At 39.8% G+C, this 22,953-nt stretch overlaps 1 protein-coding gene across 4 annotated transcripts in view; it reads left to right on the plus strand.

Annotated features, from left to right (window-relative positions):
- Positions 1–22,953, plus strand: part of tab2 (TGF-beta activated kinase 1 (MAP3K7) binding protein 2) — a 68,779-nt gene that overhangs the window by 22,295 nt on the left and 23,531 nt on the right. For 3 of the 4 annotated variants that reach the window (XM_061925275.1, XM_061925276.1, XM_061925277.1), the window contains exons 2-3: positions 9,737–9,917; positions 14,949–16,602. In XM_061925275.1, coding sequence (XP_061781259.1) covers positions 9,816–9,917; positions 14,949–16,602 — 1,756 coding nt within the window. In that variant the 5' untranslated portion in view covers positions 9,737–9,815. Of the gene's footprint in view, positions 1–9,736; positions 9,922–14,948; positions 16,603–22,953 lie in introns of those variants that run through there. The other variant, XM_072911933.1, reaches the window with a different exon arrangement.

Below are 22,953 nucleotides of genomic sequence, written 5' to 3' on the forward strand. Positions count from 1 at the left end.
CACCTCAAAAGTGGTAAAGGAATGGCTAAATTAGGCTGGAATGAAGGTTTCAGAATGGCCTTCCCAAAGTCCTGACTTAAAGGTGTGGACAATGCTGAAGAAACAAGTCCATGTCAGACAAGCAACACATTTAGCTGAACTGCACCAATTTTGTCAAGAGGAGTGGTCAAAAATTCAAGCAGAAGCTTGCCAGAAGCCTGTGGATGGCTACCAAAAGCGCCTAATTGTCCCATTTACTCTCTGTAAAGCAGCAGTTCCATTGGCAGAAAAACAGGCCCAGAGCATAATACAACCACCATGCTTGGCGGTAGGAATTGGTGTTCCTGGGATTAAAGGCCTCACCTTTCTCTCCTCCAAACATATTGCTGGGTATTGTGGCCAAACAGCTCCATTTTTGTTCCATCTGACATCACATGGACAAAGATAAGACCTTCTGGAGGAAAGTTCTGTCCTGACTTAAAGGTGTGGACAATGCGGACTATAAGTCGCTCCGGAGTATAAGTCGCAACGGCCGAAAATGCATAATAAAGAAGGAAAAAAACATATATAAGTCACACTGGAGTATAAGTCGCATTTTTGGGGGGAAATGTATTTGATAAAAGCCAACAGCAAGAATAGACATTTGAAAGGCAATTTAAAATAAATAAACAGGCTGAATAAGTGTACGTTATATGAGGCATAAATAACCAACTGGTATGTTAACGTAACATATGGTAAGAGTCATTCAAATAACTATAACATATAGAACATGCTATACGTTTACCAAACAATCTGCAGTGTTGGGACTAACGCGTTACTGTAACACCGTTAGTTTCGGCGGTTACTAGTAATCTAACGCGTTATTTTTTATATTCAGTAACTCAGTTACCGTTACTACATGATGCGTTACTGCGTTATTTTACGTTATTTTTTATGTAGTATCGGCTAGAAACAGAAGATCTGAGTGTGTTTTATTGCAGCGCTGCGGTGGAAAAGAAAAGGCGTGCTTTGTGTGGGTGGGGGCTCCCATACCGCAGTTGAGGAGCGCAGGGGAGACGTTCCTCCAGGGCCTATGTACGTCTTCGGGACTAACAACCTTCACTTTACCCGGCAGTGGGTCTTTACAGCTGAGGGTGAATGACGAGACCGGCGGTTTGTTGCAACTTTGTGACTTTATTGAACGCAGCCATCCACCAAGCTAGATCACCTGCACGCACTCACTGTCGCCGCTCGCTCACCTCTCTCGCCCTCTCACTCACTGACGTCACTCACCTCACATGCTGTCATATCTTTGTCGAGCACAAAGAAAATAACATTTTAGTTAAATGTAAGTTGTGTCTTGGATCAAAGATCCTATCTACTTAAAGTTAAAGGTGTGTACAATGCTGAAGAAACAAGTCCATGTCAGAAAAGCAACACATTTAGCTGAACTGCAGCGATGTTGTGGTCAAGTGGTCAAGCAGAAGCTTGTGGCTGGCTACCAAAAGCGCCTTATTGCAGGTCAACTTGCCAAGGGACATGTAAGCAAATATTAACATTGCTGTATGTATACTTTTCACCCTCACATTTGTGACCAACAAGTATGTGCTCCAATCACTACATCACAAAAAAATAAGAAATGATTGTAAAGTCAAGACGGCTCAGATGTGGGATCTGAGCCGAGGATGTCGTTGTGGCTTGTGCAGCCCTTTGAGACACTGGTGATTTCGGGCTATATAAGTAAACATTGGTTGATTGAAGACAGCCGTGACATGATGTTCTTTACAAGTGTATGTACACTTTTGACCACTATCATCTTTCCATTGCTATGGTCCATTTAAAATGCAATCTTGTTAAAAAAGCACAGCTGTTTCAGGTCTTGTGACTTGGTGGTCTGGCAGTTCATTTTGATTCACCATATTACTTGTTGACTGCGTCATGTTTCCATGTGTCTTACTAAACTTAAGACTGACATAGTTTAGTTTTATTTGTGTTAGAAAGGGTTTGTCTGTTTAGTCAAGGGCTATTGAGGATTCCAACACAAAATATCTGGCTTACGTACAATCTTCTTCACCATCACTTTTGCATTTCTACATCAAGTCCACAGCTCCTAAAGTTGTACATTTGCCAATTTGCCCAGATATGTAAACCCAGATATGGGACATTGAACCCGAGGACATTGAAGCTCCCTCTGGCAACACCACAGTGTAGCCTCCTCACATGTGGCTCTTCAGCCTCCCTTTGTTTTCTTTAACGGCGTTATGAAGGAATTGTGCATGTTGTGTACTGTACTTGACACATTATACTTCCTGTCCCTCACTCCCTGTGTACAGTCTGTCAAATCAGTACGCCTCTACCCAGGGCCGGCCCTAACAAATCTGGCACCCTAGGCAAGATTTTAGGTGGCGCCCCCCCACATCGGCAGTGAAGTGTATATACTCACAAGAAACTGAATAGCTTTGTCTTTGACCTTTTTTTTTTTACATACAACTATACCTAATATATAAAGGGGTGGAAAAGTGACTATTACCTGCAGGGCAAACATTAGCTAACCAGAAGGCAATAACAATGTAAACAAAAAACACCGGCTTAAAAGATCTAATACAAATGTCCCTGAGGAATGTGAGGTGGGAGTACTGTAATTACCTAACGTTACATTATTATTTTCCATAACAATTTAGCCCCCTCCACAATATTAACCCGACGTTAAAACAGAACTAGCTATTTATTGATTAGCAATTGCCGAATCATGTAACATTAGCTTAATGCTAAAAAGCCAGCTACTATCACATTCTGTAACAGACAAATAATTTAATGTAGGCTAACGTTACCTACCTGCTACCTCTGTCTTTTCTCGTTTCTCCTCTTCTTTTCTCTTTTTTCTTCCCTGGGCACCTGACAGTTTTGGCCGTTTTGACATCTTGTGTTGATTTTTTGATGTGGTGATGTCCAAAAAGAGTCATGATACCGGAAGGGAGGGGGCGCACCGTGCGGGAGGGGGGGGGCGTAATGTTGTAACAAATAATATTTCTAATAAATAGGCTTTACTTTGCATTTTAATTAACGTGGGATTATTTTTTGTATTTAGAAATCATAGTACCGGTACCAACTTTTTTTTTTTTTTTTTTTCTCCAACATTTGTGGCACTGGCGTGGCGCCCCCTGATGGACGGCGCCCTTAGCATTTGCCTATACGGCCTATGCCACGGGCCGGCCCTGCCTCTACCATACCAAATAATCAGAGGTGGGTAGTAACGCGCTACATTTACTCTGTTACATCTACTTGAGTAACTTTTGGGATAAATTGTACTTCTAAGAGTAGTTTTAATGCAACTTACTTTTACTTTTACTTGAGTATATTTATAGAGAAGAAACGCTACTTTTACTCCGCTACTTTTATCTACATTCAGCTCACTACTAATTTTTATCGATCTGTTAATGCACGCTTTGTTTGTTTTGGTCTGTCAGACAGACCTTCAAAGTGCCTGCCTTACTGGTGACGTTTCACTCCGTTCCACCAATAAAATGCAGTCACTAGTGACGTTCACTCCGTTCCACCAATCAGATGCAGTCACTGGTGATGTTGGACCAATCAAACAGAGCCATGCGGTCACATGACCTGACTTAAACAAGTTGAAAAACTTAATGGGGTGTTACCATTTAGTGGTCAATTGTACGGAATATGTACTTCACTGTGCAATCTACTAATACAAGTTTCAATCAATCAATCAAAAGTGTGAAGGAAAAGAGACACTTTTTTTTATTTCAACCGTACATCCCGTCAAAAGCCTAAAGACTGACTGCACAGTTCCTGTCTTCACAATAAAAGTGCCGCTCCATCGCGCTTGCACTTACAAAATAAGAGTCTCCGAAAGCCAGCGCAAACAAGCTAGCAAGCTACGGAATTTGCCGCCAATGTATTTCTTGTAAAGTGTGTGAAAACGAATATGGAAGCTGGACAAATAAGATACCAAAAACCAACCACTTTCATGTGGTATTAGACAGAAAGGAGGAACTTTTCTTCTCCTCCATTTGAAAACGTGGAGTTATCATCACTACTGTCTGATTACAATCAATGCAAGTCATCAGAATCAGGTAATACACCAACTTATATTCTTGTCTTCATGAAAGAAAGGAATCTATGTGTTAAACATGCATGTATATTCATTAAAACACCTTTAACATGTAAACAAAAACAGCAAAATAAATACATATAAATTATATACTGTATATATCAATGTATGTGTGTGTGTATATATATATATATATATATACCGTATTTTCCGCACCATAAGGCGCCCTGGGTTATAAGCCGCGCCTTCAATGAACGGCATATTTCAAAACTTTGTCCACCTATAAGCCGCCCCGTGTTGTAAGCCGCATCTAACTGCGGTAAAGGAATGTCAAAAAAACAGTCAGGTCAGTCAAACTTTAATAATATATTAAAAACCAGCGTGATGTGGGCGCGCATGGAGTCGTATATCAACATGGACGGAGCTGCGTGAAAAAAGCCACCCGGCCTCTTCGCGTAAACTTACCTTAACCACTCGCTCATCTTTTCTTCATCCATCCATCCTTTCGAGTTAGCTTTTATGATGACGCCGGCTGGAAAGGTCTCTTTTGGCAAGGTCTTCCTTTTGAATATCACCATGGGTGGAAGTTTCTGGCCATTAGCATGGCAAGCTAGAACCACAGTGAAGGATGACTTCTCATTCCCTGTGGTGTGAATATTCACCGTACGTGCTCCCGTTGTATCCACAGTGCGGTTCACAGGAATATCAAAAGTCAGTGGAACCTCGTCCATGTTGATAATGTTCTCTGGCCGGATCTTTTTTTCAGCTATCTTGTTTTTACAATATGCACGGAAAGTAGCCAGCTTTTCTTGAAAGTCTTTAGGCAGTTGCTGTGAAATAGTAGTCCGTGTGCGGATGGAGAGATTGCGTCTTTTCATGAACCGGAAACCTGTCGCTTAGTAGGAGCCATTTTGTGGTCTTTACAGATGTAAACACACAAAGGAAATGAAACGTAATATCCGCGCGCTTTTTCTTCTTCTACGCGGGCGGGTGGTTGCTTACAGTAGAAGAAGAAGCGCTTCCTGTTCTATGGGGGCGGGTGCTTACCTTGGCGGTTGCTTGTGTAGAAGAAGAAGCACTTCCTCTTCTACGGGGAAAAAAGATGGCGGCTGTTTGCCGTAGTTGCGAGACCGAAACTTTATGAAAATGAATCTTAATATTAATCCATATATAAAGCGCACCGGGTTATAAGCCGCACTGTCAGCTTTTGAGTAAATTTGTGGTTTTTAGGTGCGGCTAAATACGGTATATATATATATATATATATATGATATGTGTGTGTTTGTTACTCATCAGTTACTCAGTACTTGAGTAGTTTTTTCACAACATACTTTTTACTTTTACTCAAGTAAATATTTGGGTGACTACTCCTTACTTTTACTTGAGTAATAAATCTCTAAAGTAACAGTACTCTTGAGTACAATTTCTGGCTACTCTACCCACCTCTGCAAGTAATCCATTCAAAAAAAGTATTATAAATACATGTGCCGTTGTATGATATGTATTACTGTACTTAAAGTCTCTTACAACAAAATAACATCTTAATACACTTTACACACCAGCATGTGTGTTTCTTCTCTAGAAAACTGAGACCAGTGCCTTTTGATTCCATTTTATTTGTTGAATTATTTTTCCTGACTAAGACTCAGCAGTTAAAACAGTAAGTTGAGGAGGATGTTTTAAGTTTAAGATAAGTTGACATGTTGTTATGTCTTTAGCACTATCATTTACTACAACAATGGTCCATGTTTGTTTTCTTCTTGTTTGTGGTCTTAGGTTGTTTTTTTTGGATCCTTACTCCAGCCATAGAAAATAGTTGATTATGCATCAACATGTTTCTTTAATTGCTGTATTGACACTGGAGGAATGCTTATTCTGTACCACACAAAGAGGTGTGCATTTTGTGCTGAACTATCTAGACACAGCCTCAACTTGTAAAGTGGGTCAGCCACCAAGTCAATGCTATTTCCTTCAACAGTCGATTCCTGGAAGGTAAATGCAAACCTTTTTTTGACTTGTCTCAAGCTCCAAAAGTGGTCTGCAAAAGGAGACGGAAAATGTTTCATTGGAGGCAGTGAAGTAAAAATATGTTGTCTGAGATATGGAAAGTAGCATTTATGACTGGAGGATATTGCTCTTGTACACTTACACCATTTCTCAATATTGTTTGACTCCATAAAACTTCCACTTTTTTCTTTTTTATGGTGTCTTAATCATCATATGTTGATGTAAATATGTATTGTACATCAGTGCTTTCATCCTGAAACCTCATACGTTTTTACTTTAGACTTAGACAAACTTTACTGATCCACAAGGGAAATTGTTTCACACAGTAGCTCAGTTACAAACTTTGCAGGTAATAAAACACTAGCATTAAAGTACCAGTAGAATGGAAAAACAAGTTGCCGCTATATCGTGTTTATATCTGATTTATGACACATATAGACTTACAAAGTTTGTAAGTAAATAGATACAGTATGTCTTTGAGAGCCAACAACGATTACTTTAGGAACAACTATAATCCAGAACCTTGTGTTTTTGAGCCTGAATATAAGGAGGATGAGCATCTGCGGTCCCCTCCAAGGTTTCTCATTGTTATCCCATTGGGTTGAGTTTTTCCTTGCCCTGATGTGGGATCTGAACCGAGGATGTCGTTGTGGCTTGTGCAGCCCTTTGAGACACTCGGGATTTAGGGCTATATAAGTAAACATTGATTGATTGAGAATCTGTGTGATAAACTGATCCAGCTTTAGTGAAACAACAAGAAATACACTCTACGAACATAGTGAAACACTTTCTGTACAATGTCTGCTCTCACTAAGATGCAGACTGGTAGAATGTTCTTATTTCCTGATTAGATGAAGAATTAATCATAATCCACATGAAGAGTTGAAATGAAAAGTTGCTGCAGACTCTCGTCTTCGGTCTTGTCATGTCTTTCTCTCCATCCCCCGGGTATAGATTGAATGTCACAGATGAACAACTTCTGGATTTATGACTAAATCCTCCTATTATCCAGATGGGAGGTATGATTCATAATAATAATATGGCTCCTTTAATGTGCCTTATAATCCAGTGCAACTTTTGTATAAAAATAGACCTGAATAGACTCGCTCATAGGCAGTGAGCCTTTTAATCCAGTGCACTTTTTAATCCTGTGCGCCCTATAGTCCGAAAAATAGGGTACTGTAGTCTGGATTTAGACTGGTACTACCTGTATACTTGGTATTGTTACTGTCTTTGTATCCATCCGCCCACCTCTGTTCACTTTGAAGATGTCTATCTTAGTGGTTAGCATGGTTTATTGTACCCTCCCACGGTGTGTGGTGGAGCATGGTCATCTACTCCAGTGATAGTTCTTTATTTGCCGCCATGGAGGCGAGGATTGCTGACTTGCTTACTGGAGATGCAACTTTGCACAGTTGGCCGCTAACGTACATATTGTGTATCGCACAACTCCTAATTCACACTGTCTTCTTAAATAGTTTAAGACTTTGATATCCATCTTCACTCACAAGTTCCCTGCAGCGATGTGAAGTTTGTGTGGGATTTATTGAAAGCACAGCAACATTAAGTGCACTTTAACAGGACGTTGCATTGTGACTTCCTCCCTCAGCTTCTCTTTTATTCACTTCAGTTCAAGACAGGAATTCTGTGACAAAAATATGCTGTTTGAGAGTAGTAGTGGCAAACAGCCCTACAGACATAAGGATGATAAAGGATGTTTGAACACTTTGTTGACATGTTTTTCCTCCATTCGTGCATTTTTTAATTCTGATTCTTGTGATTTTATACTTAACGTCTTGATTACAATGACAATAAAGCTTTCATTTGTCTGCAGATCTTTTTTCTGGTCGCCAACAATCCTTAGAACAAAACAAATGTGTTCATTTTCTTAGTCATTAGAATCCAGATGTTAATTGCCATGCTTTTATTTTGTATCTTCCATTAGTGGACAATGAAGTCACATGTAACGCTGTGCAACTTGACATCTTATGTTGCTGATGAAGTTCAGCAGAGTGACTTTTAAGAATAGACTAAGAGGATAAGTATTGCGGAAAGAGATTATTCTAGATTGTACCTAATGTCATGACTGGTTTGAATGATTAGTGACTATTTTATTGATTATGGGACAAGCAGTACAAAATGGATGGATGGTACTTTTTCGTCACTTATTGTTTGTCTTTGGTACACTTATGTGTATATTTTAGGCCACTGGTTATTTGTTTTATTTTTGCAAAAATATATTCCGTATTTTTCGGACTATAAGTCGCTCCGGAGTATAAGTCGCAACGACCGAAAATGCATAATAAAGAAGGAAAAAAACATATATAAGTCGCACTGGAGTATAAGTCGCATTTTTGGGGGGAAATGTATTTGATAAAAGCCAACAGCAAGAATAGACATTTGAAAGGCAATTTAAAATAAATAAACAGGCTGAATAAGTGTACGTTATATGAGGCATAAATAACCAACTGGTATGTTAACGTAACATATTATGGTAAGAGTCATTCAAATAACTATAACATATAGAACATGCTATACGTTTACCAAACAATCTGCAGTGTTGGGACTAACGCGTTACAAAGTTAGTTAGTTTCGGCGGTAACTAGTAATCTAACGCGTTATTTTTTATATTCAGTAACTCAGTTACCGTTACTACATGATGCGTTACTGCGTTATTGTACGTTATTTTTTATGTAGTATCGGCTAGAAACAGAAGATCTGAGTGTGTTTTATTGCAGCGCTGCGGTGGAAAAGAAAAGGCGTGCTTTGTGTGGGTGGGGGCTCCCATACCGCAGTTGAGGAGCGCAGGGGAGACGTTCATCCAGGGCCTATGTACGTCTTCGGGGCTAACAACCTTCACTTTACCCGGCAGTGGGTCTTTACAGCTGAGGGTGAATGACGAGACCGGCGGTTTGTTGCAACTTTGTGACTTTATTGGACGCAGCCATCCACCAAGCTAGAGCACCTGCACGCACTCACTGTCGCCGCTCGCTCACCTCTCTCGCCCACTCACTCACTGACGTCACTCACCTCACATGCTGTCATATCTTAAAGGGCCACACACACATACGCTACTCTCATAACAACTAACCAGACATCATGGCGAAGCCAGAAGTCAAGTTTTTTAACATGGAGACATTCTCAATATTTTTCTTTTGTCGAGCACAAAGAAAATAACATTTTAGTTAAATGTAAGTTGTGTCTTGGATCAAAGATCCTATCTACTTAAAGTTCAAGTTAAAGGTGTGGACAATGCTGAAGAAACAAGTCCATGTCAACACATTTAGCTGAACTGCAGCAATTTAGTGGTCAAGTGGTCAAGCAGAAGCTTGTGGATGGCTACCAAAAGCGCCTTATTGCAGGTCAACTTGCCAAGGGACATGTAAGCAAATATTAACATTGCTGTATGTATACTTTTCACCCTCACATTTTCATAATAAATTCATAAAAGAAGCAAACTTCATGAATGTTTTTTGTGAGCAACAAGTATGTGCTCCAATCACTACATCACAAACAAATAGAAATGATTGTAAAGTCAAGACAGCCATGACATGATGTTCTTTACAAGTGTACGTACACTTTTGACCACCACTGTATATCAGACTGACTTCTCCCTGACCACGTACCGTACCACAGTACAGTACAGTACAGTGTACACTTCTAATACCCTTCCCTTTTTTTGTGTGTGCCCTCCTGAAGATGCTGAAGATGAAGGCGGTCTGCTGCCACAAGTAAAGCTGCAGTGTAGAACCAACAGTCCTGACCTGGCAACATACGAATGGCCCAGGGAAGCCACAAGATTGACATTCAGGTTTTGCATCACCTGCGCCAGAAGTTCCCTGAAGTCCCAGAGGGTGTTGTGTCCCAATGTGTTCTGCAGGTAGGTAGGTTTAAGACCTGTCCCACAAGTATTTTGGATTAGGGTTGTACGCTATACCAGTACTAGTATAGTATCGCGATACTAATGAATTAAAAACGGTACTATACTCTGTTTGAAAAGTACCGCTTCACGGGCATGACGACGCGTCGTCACGTGGTGACATTGCTGGTTTTAGGAGCAGAGGAGCATGTTGGGCAGCGCACACACACAGAGTACTTACAAGCAGACACAGTGTGTAGACAGGAAAGGGAGAATGGACGCATTTTGGTGTAAAAAGTCAAGATAAAGGTGAAGTTATAACACTGAAACACCCTCAGGAAGAGCTGCTTTAACACATAGCTAGCAGCTAACGTCCATCCGCAGTGTTTTAGCTTCTTCTAAATCACTAATCCTGGTCTCCATGGCGACAAATAACGTACCATTATCACTAGAGGACAAGGAATAGATAAACATGCTTCACTACACACCGTAGGAGGATACAATAGCTCACCACCGTCACAATGTAAACAAATGCCATGGGTGGATCTACACCTGACATCCACTGTAATGATACCAAGTACAAGAGCGCATCTAGTCGATACTACTATGATTACATCGATATTTTTTATCCTTTTAAAACAATTCCTATTATGTTTATAAAGTCAGTAAATATGTCCCTGGACACATGAAGACTTTGAATATGACCAATGTATGATCCTGTAACTACTTGGTATCACATCCATACCTAAATGTGTGGTATCATCCAAAACTAATGTCAAGTATCAAAGAAGAGAAGAATAAGTGATTATTACATTTGAACAGAAGTGTAGATAGAACATGTTCAAACAGAAACTAGCGCGACACCTACCCTTTACATCAATATTTATTCATCAGTATTGGTTTATTAGGTATTATATTTTACTGTATGATCCTGTAACTACTTGGTTTTAGATCGATACCTAAATGTGTGGTATCATCCAGAACTAATGTCAAGTATCAAAGAAGAGAAGAATAAGTGATTATTACATTTGAACAGAATTGTAGATAGAACATGTTCAAACAGAAAATAAGCAGATATTAACAGTAAATGAACAAGTAGATGAATGATCCATTTTTACAGTTTGTCCCTCATAATGTGTACAAAATAATAGGTGTATAAATGACACAATATGTTACTGCATACGTCAGCAGACTAATTAGGAGTCTTTGTTTGTTTTCTTACTACTAAAAGACAAGTTGTCTAGTATGTTCAACATTTTATTTAAGGACTAAATGACAATAATAAACATATGTTTCATGTAGTATTTTCCGCACTATTAGCCGCACCTAAAAACCACAAATTTACTCAAAAGCTGACAGTGCGGCTTATAACCCGGTGCGCTTTATATATGGATTAATATTAAGATTCATTTTCATAAAGTTTCGGTCTCGCAACTACGGTAAACAGCCGCCATCTTTTTTCCCCGTAGAAGAGGAAGTGCTTCTTCTTCTACGCAAGCAACCGCCAAGGTAAGCACCCGCCCCCATAGAAGAGGAAGCGCTTCTTCTTCTACTGTAAGCAACCACCCGCCCCCGTAGAAGAAGAAGAAGCGCGCGGATATTACGTTTCATTTCCTTTGTGTGTTTACATCTGTAAAGACCACAAAATGGCTCCTACTAAGCGACAGGTTTCCGGTTCATGAAAAGACGCAATCTCTCCATCCGCACACGGACTACTATTTCACAGCAACTGCCTAAAGACTTTCAAGAAAAGCTGGCTACTTTCCGTGCATATTGTAAAAACAAGATAGCTGAAAAAAAGATCCGGCCAGAGAACATTATCAACATGGACGAGGTTCCACTGACTTTTGATATTCCTGTGAACCGCACTGTGGATACAACGGGAGCACGTACGGTGAATATTCGCACCACAGGGAATGAGTTAGTCATCCTTCACTGTGGTTCTAGCTTGCCATGCTAATGGCCAGAAACTTCCACCCATGGTGATATTCAAAAGGAAGACCTTGCCAAAAGAGACCTTTCCAGCCGGCGTCATCATAAAAGCTAACTCGAAGGGATGGATGGATGAAGAAAAGATGAGCGAGTGGTTAAGGGAAGTTTACGCGAAGAGGCCGGGTGGCTTTTTTCACGCAGCTCCGTCCATGTTGATATACGACTCCATGCGCGCCCACATCACGCTGATTTTTAATATATTATTAAAGTTTGACTGACCTATCCGACTGTTTTTTTGACATTCCTTTAGCGCAGTTAGATGCGGCTTATAACACGGGGCGGCTTATAGGTGGACAAAGTTTTGAAATATGCCGTTCATTGAAGGCGCGGCTTATAACCCAGGGCGGCTTATGGTGCGGAAAATACGGTACACTAACATTTGTTGTTACAATAAAGACAATAATGACATTTTTTTGAGGTCCCCTTTATTTAGAAAAGTATCCAAATACATTTTGGTACCGGTACCAAATTATTGGTATCGGGACAACCCTACATTGGATCAGGACTCAACAATTTAGTTAATTTATTAGTTTTGGTTAGAATGTCCAGTTAAACCTGGTTACCGCCATCTTTTTTGAAGATAGGCCACCACATTCTTCACTTTGCTGGCTGGAAAGCTGGCCCCTTTTTTCATTGAACATGCTAAAATATCTATGCTGTGCATCTTTGCTGGACAAAAAGTCTTTAAGTTATTCAAAAATACATTTTCTGACCAGTGACCTTAGGCAGCCCACACTTTGTGCCCAAAGTTGTCCCAAACGTTTGTGCTTTTAAAAATACACATTTATACAAATGTCATGTCACTAGCCATCTTTCAAACATCAGCAAAACAAATCTCAATAATTGAACAAACTAATTAACAGATTGCTCGATTACTAAAATAATCAAAAATTAGCATTTTTACATGGCGTTTTAACACCTTGAAATTTGGTCATCACAACTGCAACAATGATGTATGCTACAATTAAAGAGCTGTTGTGTAGAAGGTACAATAGCTGGGTTGCATATGACGGGTCATCCCCATGTCTGCAGTGATCACTTTGTAAAATGTTTGTTTGAACATTTGAGAAACTTTTTGTGATGCACTCGAGTTTGCCTCCTATATTAGTAGTGTTTGAGAGCAGAACTAAACAAAGAAAGACACAAGATCACATTAGTTTGTTCCTTTGTGGTTCCTATGCCTAAATATAACTAGAAGACCTGCTTGTGCAAATAAACTAACTCATGTTAAGTCCTGGTAATAAATATTGTGATTGTTGGTCCAATCCACCGTTGTTTTGTGGTCCATTTTCATAAGAGAAACTAAAAGTTTAGTTGTTGAGCAGGAAAGCCAAGTGGAGCCAACCTGATGGAGCTTGAGAGGTCAAGGTTCAACTTTATTGTCCCCGTGGGGAAATGTGTCTTGGGCACAGTGCATCATTGCTTTCTTAACATACCCAAAAACAACAGAACAAAAACACAAGCACAGACACAACCACAACCATACAACTAACATTTAAACATCAGAACATGGAGCTTGATAGACATAGGTGGCACTTTGATGTAGGCATAAAATCTACAGTATGGAGATAAAGATAAAGTACCAATGTGCATTGCACTAGAGCTCATGGATAAAGTGCTGTGTGCTAAAGTGCTTAGTTCTAAAGTGCTATGTGCTAAAGTGCTATGTGCTAAAAAAGTGCTAACCTATGTATTACAATTCTATTGCACATTGTTGGTCAGCTTAATGGAGGCTGGAACAAATGATAATTTAAGGCGGTTAGATTTGCATAGTGGGACCCGGAGTCTTCTCCCTGATGGCAGGGTTCCATATTCAGGAAAGAGTGGATGTTGTGAGTTGGAAATAATTTTCTTCGCTTTTTTCCTAACTGCCTGCTCATAGATGCTCTGTATAGGCTCATATTCTTTCCTCCCTACGATTTTCATTGCCGTTTTATGCATGCCGGCCAGTTTGCTTTTTAGCGGTTTGGTTGCCAAACCATGAGGTGATCCCGTATCTAATGATGCTCTCTACAATGGCACGGTAGAAAATCATCATGATGTGGCTGCTTACGCCGTACAATCTTAATCTTCGCAAAAAATATAGCCTCTGTTGCAGTCTATTGCACAGTTTGTCAATATGTGTCTTCCAGCAGAGAAGATTATCAATATGAACCCCTAAATATTTATATGAGGATACCTGGGTGATTTCCTGATGTGCTGCAAAGAGGCATGGTTGAAAGTGTCCAAAGATAGGTGTGCCAAGTTTGTGGCATGGTATTCAAAAAGACTTGAGGCTGGAATTTCTGCCAAAGGTGCATCAACTAAGTATTGAGCAAAGGCTGTGAATACTTATGAGATTTTAGATTGTGTATTTTGTCTCTGTCAACATTTTTGTCTTGTTTTTGTCGGTGAAAAGTCTCAAATTGGTCATTGTTTTCATCAAAGTGCATTTGTTGTGAGTCGTTATCGTTCTATCTTAGTCACTTAAAATAAGGTCCTTGACTAGAACTAAGACGAACATTTGGAGTCAACAAGTTGTCTAGTAGAGTTTTGAGGGGAAACATGAATGTATTCCATTTTGGAATAAGGCTGTACCATAACACAATGTGTAAAAAGTTTCTACATCCATGTCTCGTTAGGTGTATTATTGATGTTTAACTATAAACAAATGACCAACTCAAAGGTATTTCTTCTGTCCCTCTCTTAGAATAACAACAACTTAGACGCGTGCTGTGAATACTTATGAGATTTTAGATTGTGTATTTTGTCTCTGTCAACATTTTTGTCTTGTTTTTGTCGGTGAAAAGTCTCAAATTGGTCATTGCTTTCATCAAAGTGCATTTGTTGTGAGTCGTTATCGTCCTATCTTAGTCACTTAAAATAAGGTCCTTGACTAGAACTAAGACGAACATTTGAAGTTGTCTAGTAGAGTTTTGAATGTATTCCATTTTGGAATAAGGCTGTACCATAACAAAATGTGTAAAAAGTTTCTACATCCATGTCTCGTTAGGTGTATTATTGATGTTTAACTATAAACAAATGACCAACTCAAAGGTATTTCTTCTGTCCCTCTCTTAGAATAACAACAACTTAGACGCGTGCTGTGAATACTTGTCCCAGGTCAGTCCGGGCTACCTGTACAGTGAAGAAGGACACCTCAGCTTTTCTGAAGACCCCAGCTTGACCAGGCTTGGCAATCACATGACCCAGCTGAACCTGGGCCTGCAGTCTCACAATGTGCATGTGGCCCCGCTGCGGGACGGCCTGAGAATGAACGGCAGCCGGACTCTGGCCCACAGCCTGAGCGACGGGCCTCTGCAGACCAGCCAGGCCCCGAACACTGACTTTTTTCAGCAGGAGCCCCAGTCTGCTCCGGCGGAAGGGCCCAACAGTCTCAATGTGTTTACCGCAATGGAGCCCTCGCGCAAACCCCAGCCTCCGCAGCACCTGGGACTCTACCCTCTGGGGGTCAAAGGAATGAGTGTGGGTCCCCAACAGACCGCACGCTTCAACCCCATCACAGTGACACTAGCGCCGCACATTCAGACAGGCCGCAACACTCCTACTTCTCTACACATACATGGCGGGCCACAGTCGGGTCTGAGCAGTCCACAGGGTAACTCCATCTACATCCGGCCCTACGTGAGCCAGTGTGGTACGATACGACAGCAGCAGGGGAACCGGGCCCAGTACAGTCCTACTTCTCAGCCTCTACAGCAGATCTATCAGATCTCGCATCCCTCGTCGTTGTCCGGCTCATGGTCCGGCCCTCAGCAGGCCCCGCATACCTCACAGCACCACACCCAGGGCCACCAGACATCTCATGTCTACATGCCAATCAGCTCTCCCACGAACTCCCAGGCGCCCTCCGTCTTTCCTTCTGGCGTGGCCTCCTCGTGTTCGTCTTCTTCCTCGTCCTCCGTCATGCCCACTTCGCTCTCGGCCGTCAGCCAGTACAACATCCAAAACATCTCCACCGGCCCGCGGAAAAATCAGATCGAGATCAAGCTCGAATCTCCTCAAAGGAGCAACTCCAACACGACCACCGCCGTGCTGCGGACCGGCGGCGGCGGCTCGCGCTCCTCCTCCACCTCGTCCTCTTGTCCTTCCTCCTCGTCCACGACTGGAGTGTCCACCGTCCCCAGCACTCCTCTCTCCATCGGAGGCTCGGGTCTGAGCCGTAGCCAGCCCACTGTTTACATTTCTGCCAGCCCGCCCGCTGCCGCCACCACGCCTTCTGAGGAGGCCTCAGCCGGAGCCCGCTCGCAACCCAAGTTTTACATTTCGGCCAATCCCTCTGGTGACGACAGTGGGGGGAGGAACCCTCCTACAGTCTACATCTCAGCTAACCCTCCTTTGCAGGGGGGGCCAGGTGCCAGGAACATTGGGGGCCAGGTGAGCATGGGGCCCGCCTACATCCATCACCATCCGCCCAAGTCCCGGACCTCTGTAGGAGGGGGAGGCACGGCTTGTTCCCCACGCGTGGTGGTGACTCAACCCAACACCAAATACACTTTCAAAATCACTGTGTCCCCCAATAAACCCCCGGCAGTGTCCCCTGGGGTGGTCTCGCCTACGTTCGAGCCCAACAACCTGCTCAGCTTACCCTCAGACCATCACTTTGCAGAGCCAGACCCCCTCCATCTCTCAGACCCACTGTTGCCACACAAGGAGAGACCGAGTGAGCCTCGAAGACTCAGCATGGGCTCTGATGATGCGGCATACACACAAGGTAAGTCCACTCACACACAATAATAACCATAACGTACGTGTGTGTGTGTGTGTGTGTGTGTGTGTGTGTGTGTGTGTGTGTGTGTGTTTACCCTTCTTGAGACACAAAGAAGGAAAAGTATCTTCCATATGAGGAGGTGTGAACAAGTGATGACATAAATCAAAAACATTGCATCTAATAGACAATGTCTCATTTGCACCCCTGCTGGTCAAAATGAGGGTGGTCCCAAAAAAGAGGGATGTTTCAAATTGACTGTGTGTCGCTTTTAAATGTGCTCCCCCCATGTGGTCAACATATGAAATAACATGTGTGTGTAAGAAACATTCATAAAAATAAATAAATATGTATATAGAGACATACTGTAATAACTTGAAGTAAATAATGATGATTAAAAACCAATTACAAACAAAAAAAAATCACACACACAAAAAAAATGAACTAAAAGCAGTCTTTTTCTGACTTTTTTCTTATGTAATTGGGAACAATTTCTCATATTCTTTCTTGCAGCATTTTCTCGTAAATTTTTTTTACTTTTTTTATTTAAAATTATTACTTTTTAATGCAAGATGGTGACATTTGTCATATAAAATTCGGACTTTTATCACAATAGTGCCAATTTTTTTTTGAGTAAAATGATGACTTTTGTCATAATTTTGCCAAGTAAAAATTCAGATTATTATAATATTGCCAAAAATGTTAAGTTTTCTTATAAAATTGTGACTTTTGTCGAGTAAAATTACGACTCTTTTCATAAAATTGCCAAAATTTTAAGCTTGTTTTGTAAAATTGCGACTGTTAATGAGTAAAATTCCAACTTTTATCATAATATTGCGCAAGTGTTCCGTTTTTTTTTGTAAAAGTTTGACTTGCGTTGAGTAAAATGACAACTTTTATTATAATACTGCCAAAATTCTAAGTTTTTCTTGTGAAATTGTGACCTTTTGTGTGTGAAATTCCAACTCATTTTTCACAACAAGCTTGTCTTTGCATAATATGTATATATTATTGAGAGGCATTATTCGGAGGTCTCAAGAAGGTAAGAAATACAAAAGTGTGTGTGTGTGTGTGTGTGTGTGTGTGTGTGTGTGTGTGTGTGTGTGTGTGTGTGTGTTTACCCTTCTTGAGACACGAAGAAGGAAAAGTATCTTCCATATGAGGAGGTGTGAACAAGTGATGACATAAATCAAAAACATTGCACCTAATAGACAATGTCTCATTTGCACCCCTGCTGGTCAAAATGAGGGTGGTCCCAAAAAAGAGGGATGTTTCAAATTGACTGTGTGTCGCTTTTAAATGTGCTCCCCCCCCTCTGGTCAACATATGAAATAACATGTGTGTGTAAGAAACATTCATAAAAATAAATAAATATGTATATAGAGACATACTGTAATAACTTGAAGTAAATAATGATGATTAAAAACCAATTACAAACAAAAAAAAATCACACACAAAAAAATGAACTAAAAGCAGTCTTTTTCTGACTTTTTTCTTATGTAATTGGGAACAATTTGTCATTCTTTCTTGCAGCATTTTCTCGTAAAATTGTTTACTTTTTTTATTTAAAATTATTACTTTTTAATGCAAGATGGTGACATTTGTCATATAAAATTCGGACTTTTATCACAATAGTGCCAATTTTTTTGTTGTTTTTGTAAAATAGTGACATTTTTTGAGTAAAATGATGACTTTTGTCATAATTTTGCCAAGTAAAAATTCAGATTATTATAGTATTGCCAAAAATGTTGTTTTCTTATAAAATTGTGACTTTTGTCGAGTAAAAGTACGACTCTTTTCATAAAATTGCCAAAATTTTAAGCTTTTTTTTGTAAAATTGCGACTGTTAATGAGTAAAATTCCAACTTTTATCATAATATTGTGAAAGGGTTCAGTTTTTTTTGTAAAAGTTTGACTTGCGTTGAGTAAAATGACAACTTTTATTATAATACTGCCAAAATTCTAAGTTTTTCTTGTGAAATTGTGACCTTTTGTGTGTGAAATTCCAACTCATTTTTCACAACATGCTTGTTTGTCTTTGCATAATATGTATATATTATTAAGAGGCACTATTCAGAGGTCTCAAGAAGGTAAAAAATACAAAAGTGTGTGTGTGTGTGTGTGTGTGTGTGTGTGTGTGTGTGTGTGTGTGTGTGTGTGTGTGTGTGTGTGTGTGTTCTTGTATTCCTACCCTTCTTGAGACAACAAGGAAACATATTGTCCATATGAGGACCGATGAACAAGTTAGGACTGAAATCATGGTCCCAATATGGAAAAACCATTGCATCTAATAGACAATGTCTCATTTGCACCCCTGCTGGTGACATCTATCAAAATGAGGGTGGTCCCAAAAAAGAGGGATGTTTCAAATTGACTGTGTGTCGCTTTTAAATGTGCTCCCCCCCTCTGGTCAACATATGAAATAACATGTGTGTGTAAGAAACATTCATAAAAATAAATAAATATGTATATAGAGACATACTGTAATAACTTGAAGTAAATAAAGATGATTAAAAACCAATTACAAACAAAAAAAATCACACACAAAAAAAAAAGAACTAAAAGCAGTCTTTTTCTCACGATGTGTCGACTTTTTTCTTATGTAATTGGGAACAATTTCTCATATTCTTTCTTGCAGCATTTTCTCGTAAAATGTTTTACTTTTTGTATTTAAAATTATTACTTTTTAATGCAAGATGGTGACATTTGTCATAAAATTCGGACTTTTATCACAATAGTGCCAATTTTGTTGTTCTTGTAAAATAGTGAAATTTTTTTACTAAAATGATGACTTTTGTCATAATTTTGCCAAGTAAAAATTCAGATTATTATAATATTGCCAAAAATGTTAAGTTTTCTTATAAAATTGTGACTTTTGTCGAGTAAAATTACGACTCTTTTCATAAAATTGCCAAAATTTTAAGCTTGTTTTGTAAAATTGCGACTGTTAATGAGTAAAATTCCAACTTTTATCATAATATTGCGCAAGTGTTCAGTTTTTTTTTGTAAAAGTTTGACTTGCGTTGAGTAAAATGACAACTTTTATTATAATACTGCCAAAATTCTAAGTTTTTCTTGTGAAATTGGGACCTTTTGTGTGTGAAATTCCAACTCATTTTTCACAACAAGAAGGTAAGAGGTCTCAAGAAGGTAAGAAATACAAAAGTGTGTGTGTGTGTGTGTGTGTGTGTGTTCTTGTATTTCTACCCTTCTTGAGACAACAAGGAAACATACCGTCCATATGAGGACCGATGAACAAGTTAGGACCGAAATCATGGTCCCAATATGGAAAAACCATTGCATCTAATAGACAATGTCTCATTTGCACCCCTGCTGGTGACATCTATCAAAATGAGGGTGGTCCCAAAAAAGAGGGATGTTTCAAATTGACTGTGTGTCGCTTTTAAATGTGCTCCCCCCTCTGGTCAACATATGAAATAACATGTGTGTGTAAGAAACATTCATAGAAATAAATAAATATGTATATAGAGACATACTGTAATAACTTGAAGTAAATAATGATGATTAAAAACCAATTACAAACAAAAAAAATCACACACAAAAAAAAATGAACTAAAAGCAGTCTTTTTCTCACGATGTGTCGACTTTTTTCTTATGTAATTGGGAACAATTTCTCATATTCTTTCTTGCAGCATTTTCTCGTAAAATTTTTTACTTTTTTTATTTGAAATTATTACTTTTTAATGCAAGATGGTGACATTTGTCATATAAAATTCGGACTTTTATCACAATAGTGCCAATTTTTTTGTTGTTCTTGTAAAATAGTGACATTTTTTGAGTAAAATTATGACTTTTGTCATAATTTTGCCAAGCAAAAATTCAGATTATTATAATATTGCCAAAAATGTTAAGTTTTCTTATAAAATTGTGACTTTTGTCGAGTAAAATTACGACTCTTTTCATTAAATTGCCAAAATTTTAAGCTTTTTTTGTAAAATTGCGACTGTTAATGAGTAAAATTCCAACTTTTATCATAATATTGCGAAAGTGTTCAGTTTTTTTTTGTAAAAGTTTGACTTGCGTTGAGTAAAATGACAACTTTTATTATAATACTGCCAAAATTCTAAGTTTTTCTTGTGAAATTGGGACCTTTTGTGTGTGAAATTCCAACTCATTTTTCACAACAAGCTTGTTTGTCTTTGCATAGTATGTATATATTATTAAAAGGCATTATTCGGAAGTCTCAAGAAGGTAAGAAATACAAAAGTGTGTGTGTGTGTGTGTTCTTGTATTCCTACCCTTCTTGAGACAACAAGGAAACATACCGTCCATATGAGGACCGATGAACAAGTTAGGACCGAAATCATGGTCCCAATATGGAAAAACCATTGCATCTAATAGACAATGTCTCATTTGCACCCCTGCTGGTGACATCTATCAAAATGAGGGTGGTCCCAAAAAGGAGGGATTTGTCACATTGACTGTGTGTCGCTTTTAAATGTGCTCCCCCTCTGGTCAACATATGAAATAACAAGTGTGTGTAAGAAATTGAAATGCGCCCCCTTTGACCAACATTAATAAAAAATAAATAAATATGTATACAGAGACATAATGTAATAACTTGAAGTACATAATGAAATGTGCTGACACTCGTGATATCGCCCTGTCTCTGCTTTGTCTGCGTCAAGGTACTCGATGTTCGCCCTTGGCAGTCAGCAGGTCGAGTCTGGAGACAAACACTGATATGAGACTACTCGCAATCTTGGATTGCAAGTTGCCCCTTTGCACAGATAGAAAAGTATAACTTCAGCACAATTGATAGTAACTATAGCAACGGCCCTTAAGCATAAGAGTTGTGTGATAACTTATACATAATTATTCCAACACACAGATATAGCGATATTTTCTACTGCTTGTCCCTTTCGGGGTCGCGGGGGGTCGCTGGAGCCTATCTCAGCTGCATTCGGCTGTACCCCGCCAAATAAAATATGTCATTTGTGATTGATAATATCTTAGAATGTACAACCATTGAACTATGTCATGAAAAAACGTTGGTCAATTGTGTATATATATACAGGTAAAAGCCAGTAAATTAGAATATTTTGAAAAACTTGATTTATATCAGTAATTGCATTCAAAAGGTGTAACTTGTACATTATATTTATTCATTGCACACAGACTGATGCATTCAAATGTTTATTTCATTTAATTTTGATGATTTGAAGTGGCAACAAATGAAAATCCAAAATTCCGTGTGTCACAAAATTAGAATATTACTTAAGGCTAATACAAAAAAGGGATTTTTAGAAATGTTGGCCAACTGAAAAGTATGAAAATGAAAAATATGAGCATGTACAATACTCAATACTTGGTTGGAGCTCCTTTTGCCTCAATTACTGCGTTAATGCGGCGTGGCATGGAGTCGATGAGTTTCTGGCACTGCTCAGGTGTTATGAGAGCCCAGGTTGCTCTGATAGTGGCCTTCAACTCTTCTGCGTTTTTGGGTCTGGCATTCTGCATCTTCCTTTTCACAATACCCCACAGATTTTCTATGGGGCTAAGGTCAGGGGAGTTGGCGGGCCAATTTAGAACAGAAATACCATGGTCCGTAAACCAGGCACGGGTAGATTTTGCGCTGTGTGCAGGCGCCAAGTCCTGTTGGAACTTGAAATCTCCATCTCCATAGAGCAGGTCAGCAGCAGGAAGCATGAAGTGCTCTAAAACTTGCTGGTAGACGGCTGCGTTGACCCTGGATCTCAGGAAACAGAGTGGACCGACACCAGCAGATGACATGGCACCCCAAACCATCACTGATGGTGGAAACTTTACACTAGACTTCAGGCAACGTGGATCCTGTGCCTCTCCTGTCTTCTTCCAGACTCTGGGACCTCGATTTCCAAAGGAAATGCAAAATTTGCATGGTTGGGTGATGGTTTGGGGTGCCATGTCATCTGCTAGTGTCGGTCCACTCTGTTTCCTGAGATCCAGGGTCAACGCAGCCGTCTACCAGCAAGTTTTAGAGCACTTCATGCTTCCTGCTGCTGACCTGCTCTATGGAGATGGAGATTTCAAGTTCCAACAGGACTTGGCGCCTGCACACAGCGCAAAATCTACCCGTGCCTGGTTTACGGACCATGGTATTTCTGTTCTAAATTGGCCCGCCAACTCCCCTGACCTTAGCCCCATAGAAAATCTGTGGGGTATTGTGAAAAGGAAGATGCAGAATGCCAGAGCCAAAAACGCAGAAGAGTTGAAGGCCACTATCAGAGCAACCTGGGCTCTCATAACACCTGAGCAGTGCCAGAAACTCATGGACTCCATGCCACGCCGCATTAACGCAGTAATTGAGGCAAAAGGAGCTCCAACCAAGTATTGAGTATTGTACATGCTCATATT

The sequence above is a fragment of the Nerophis lumbriciformis genome, linkage group LG29 (genome assembly GCF_033978685.3).
Source record: "Nerophis lumbriciformis linkage group LG29, RoL_Nlum_v2.1, whole genome shotgun sequence".
Lineage (NCBI taxonomy): Eukaryota > Metazoa > Chordata > Actinopteri > Syngnathiformes > Syngnathidae > Nerophis > Nerophis lumbriciformis.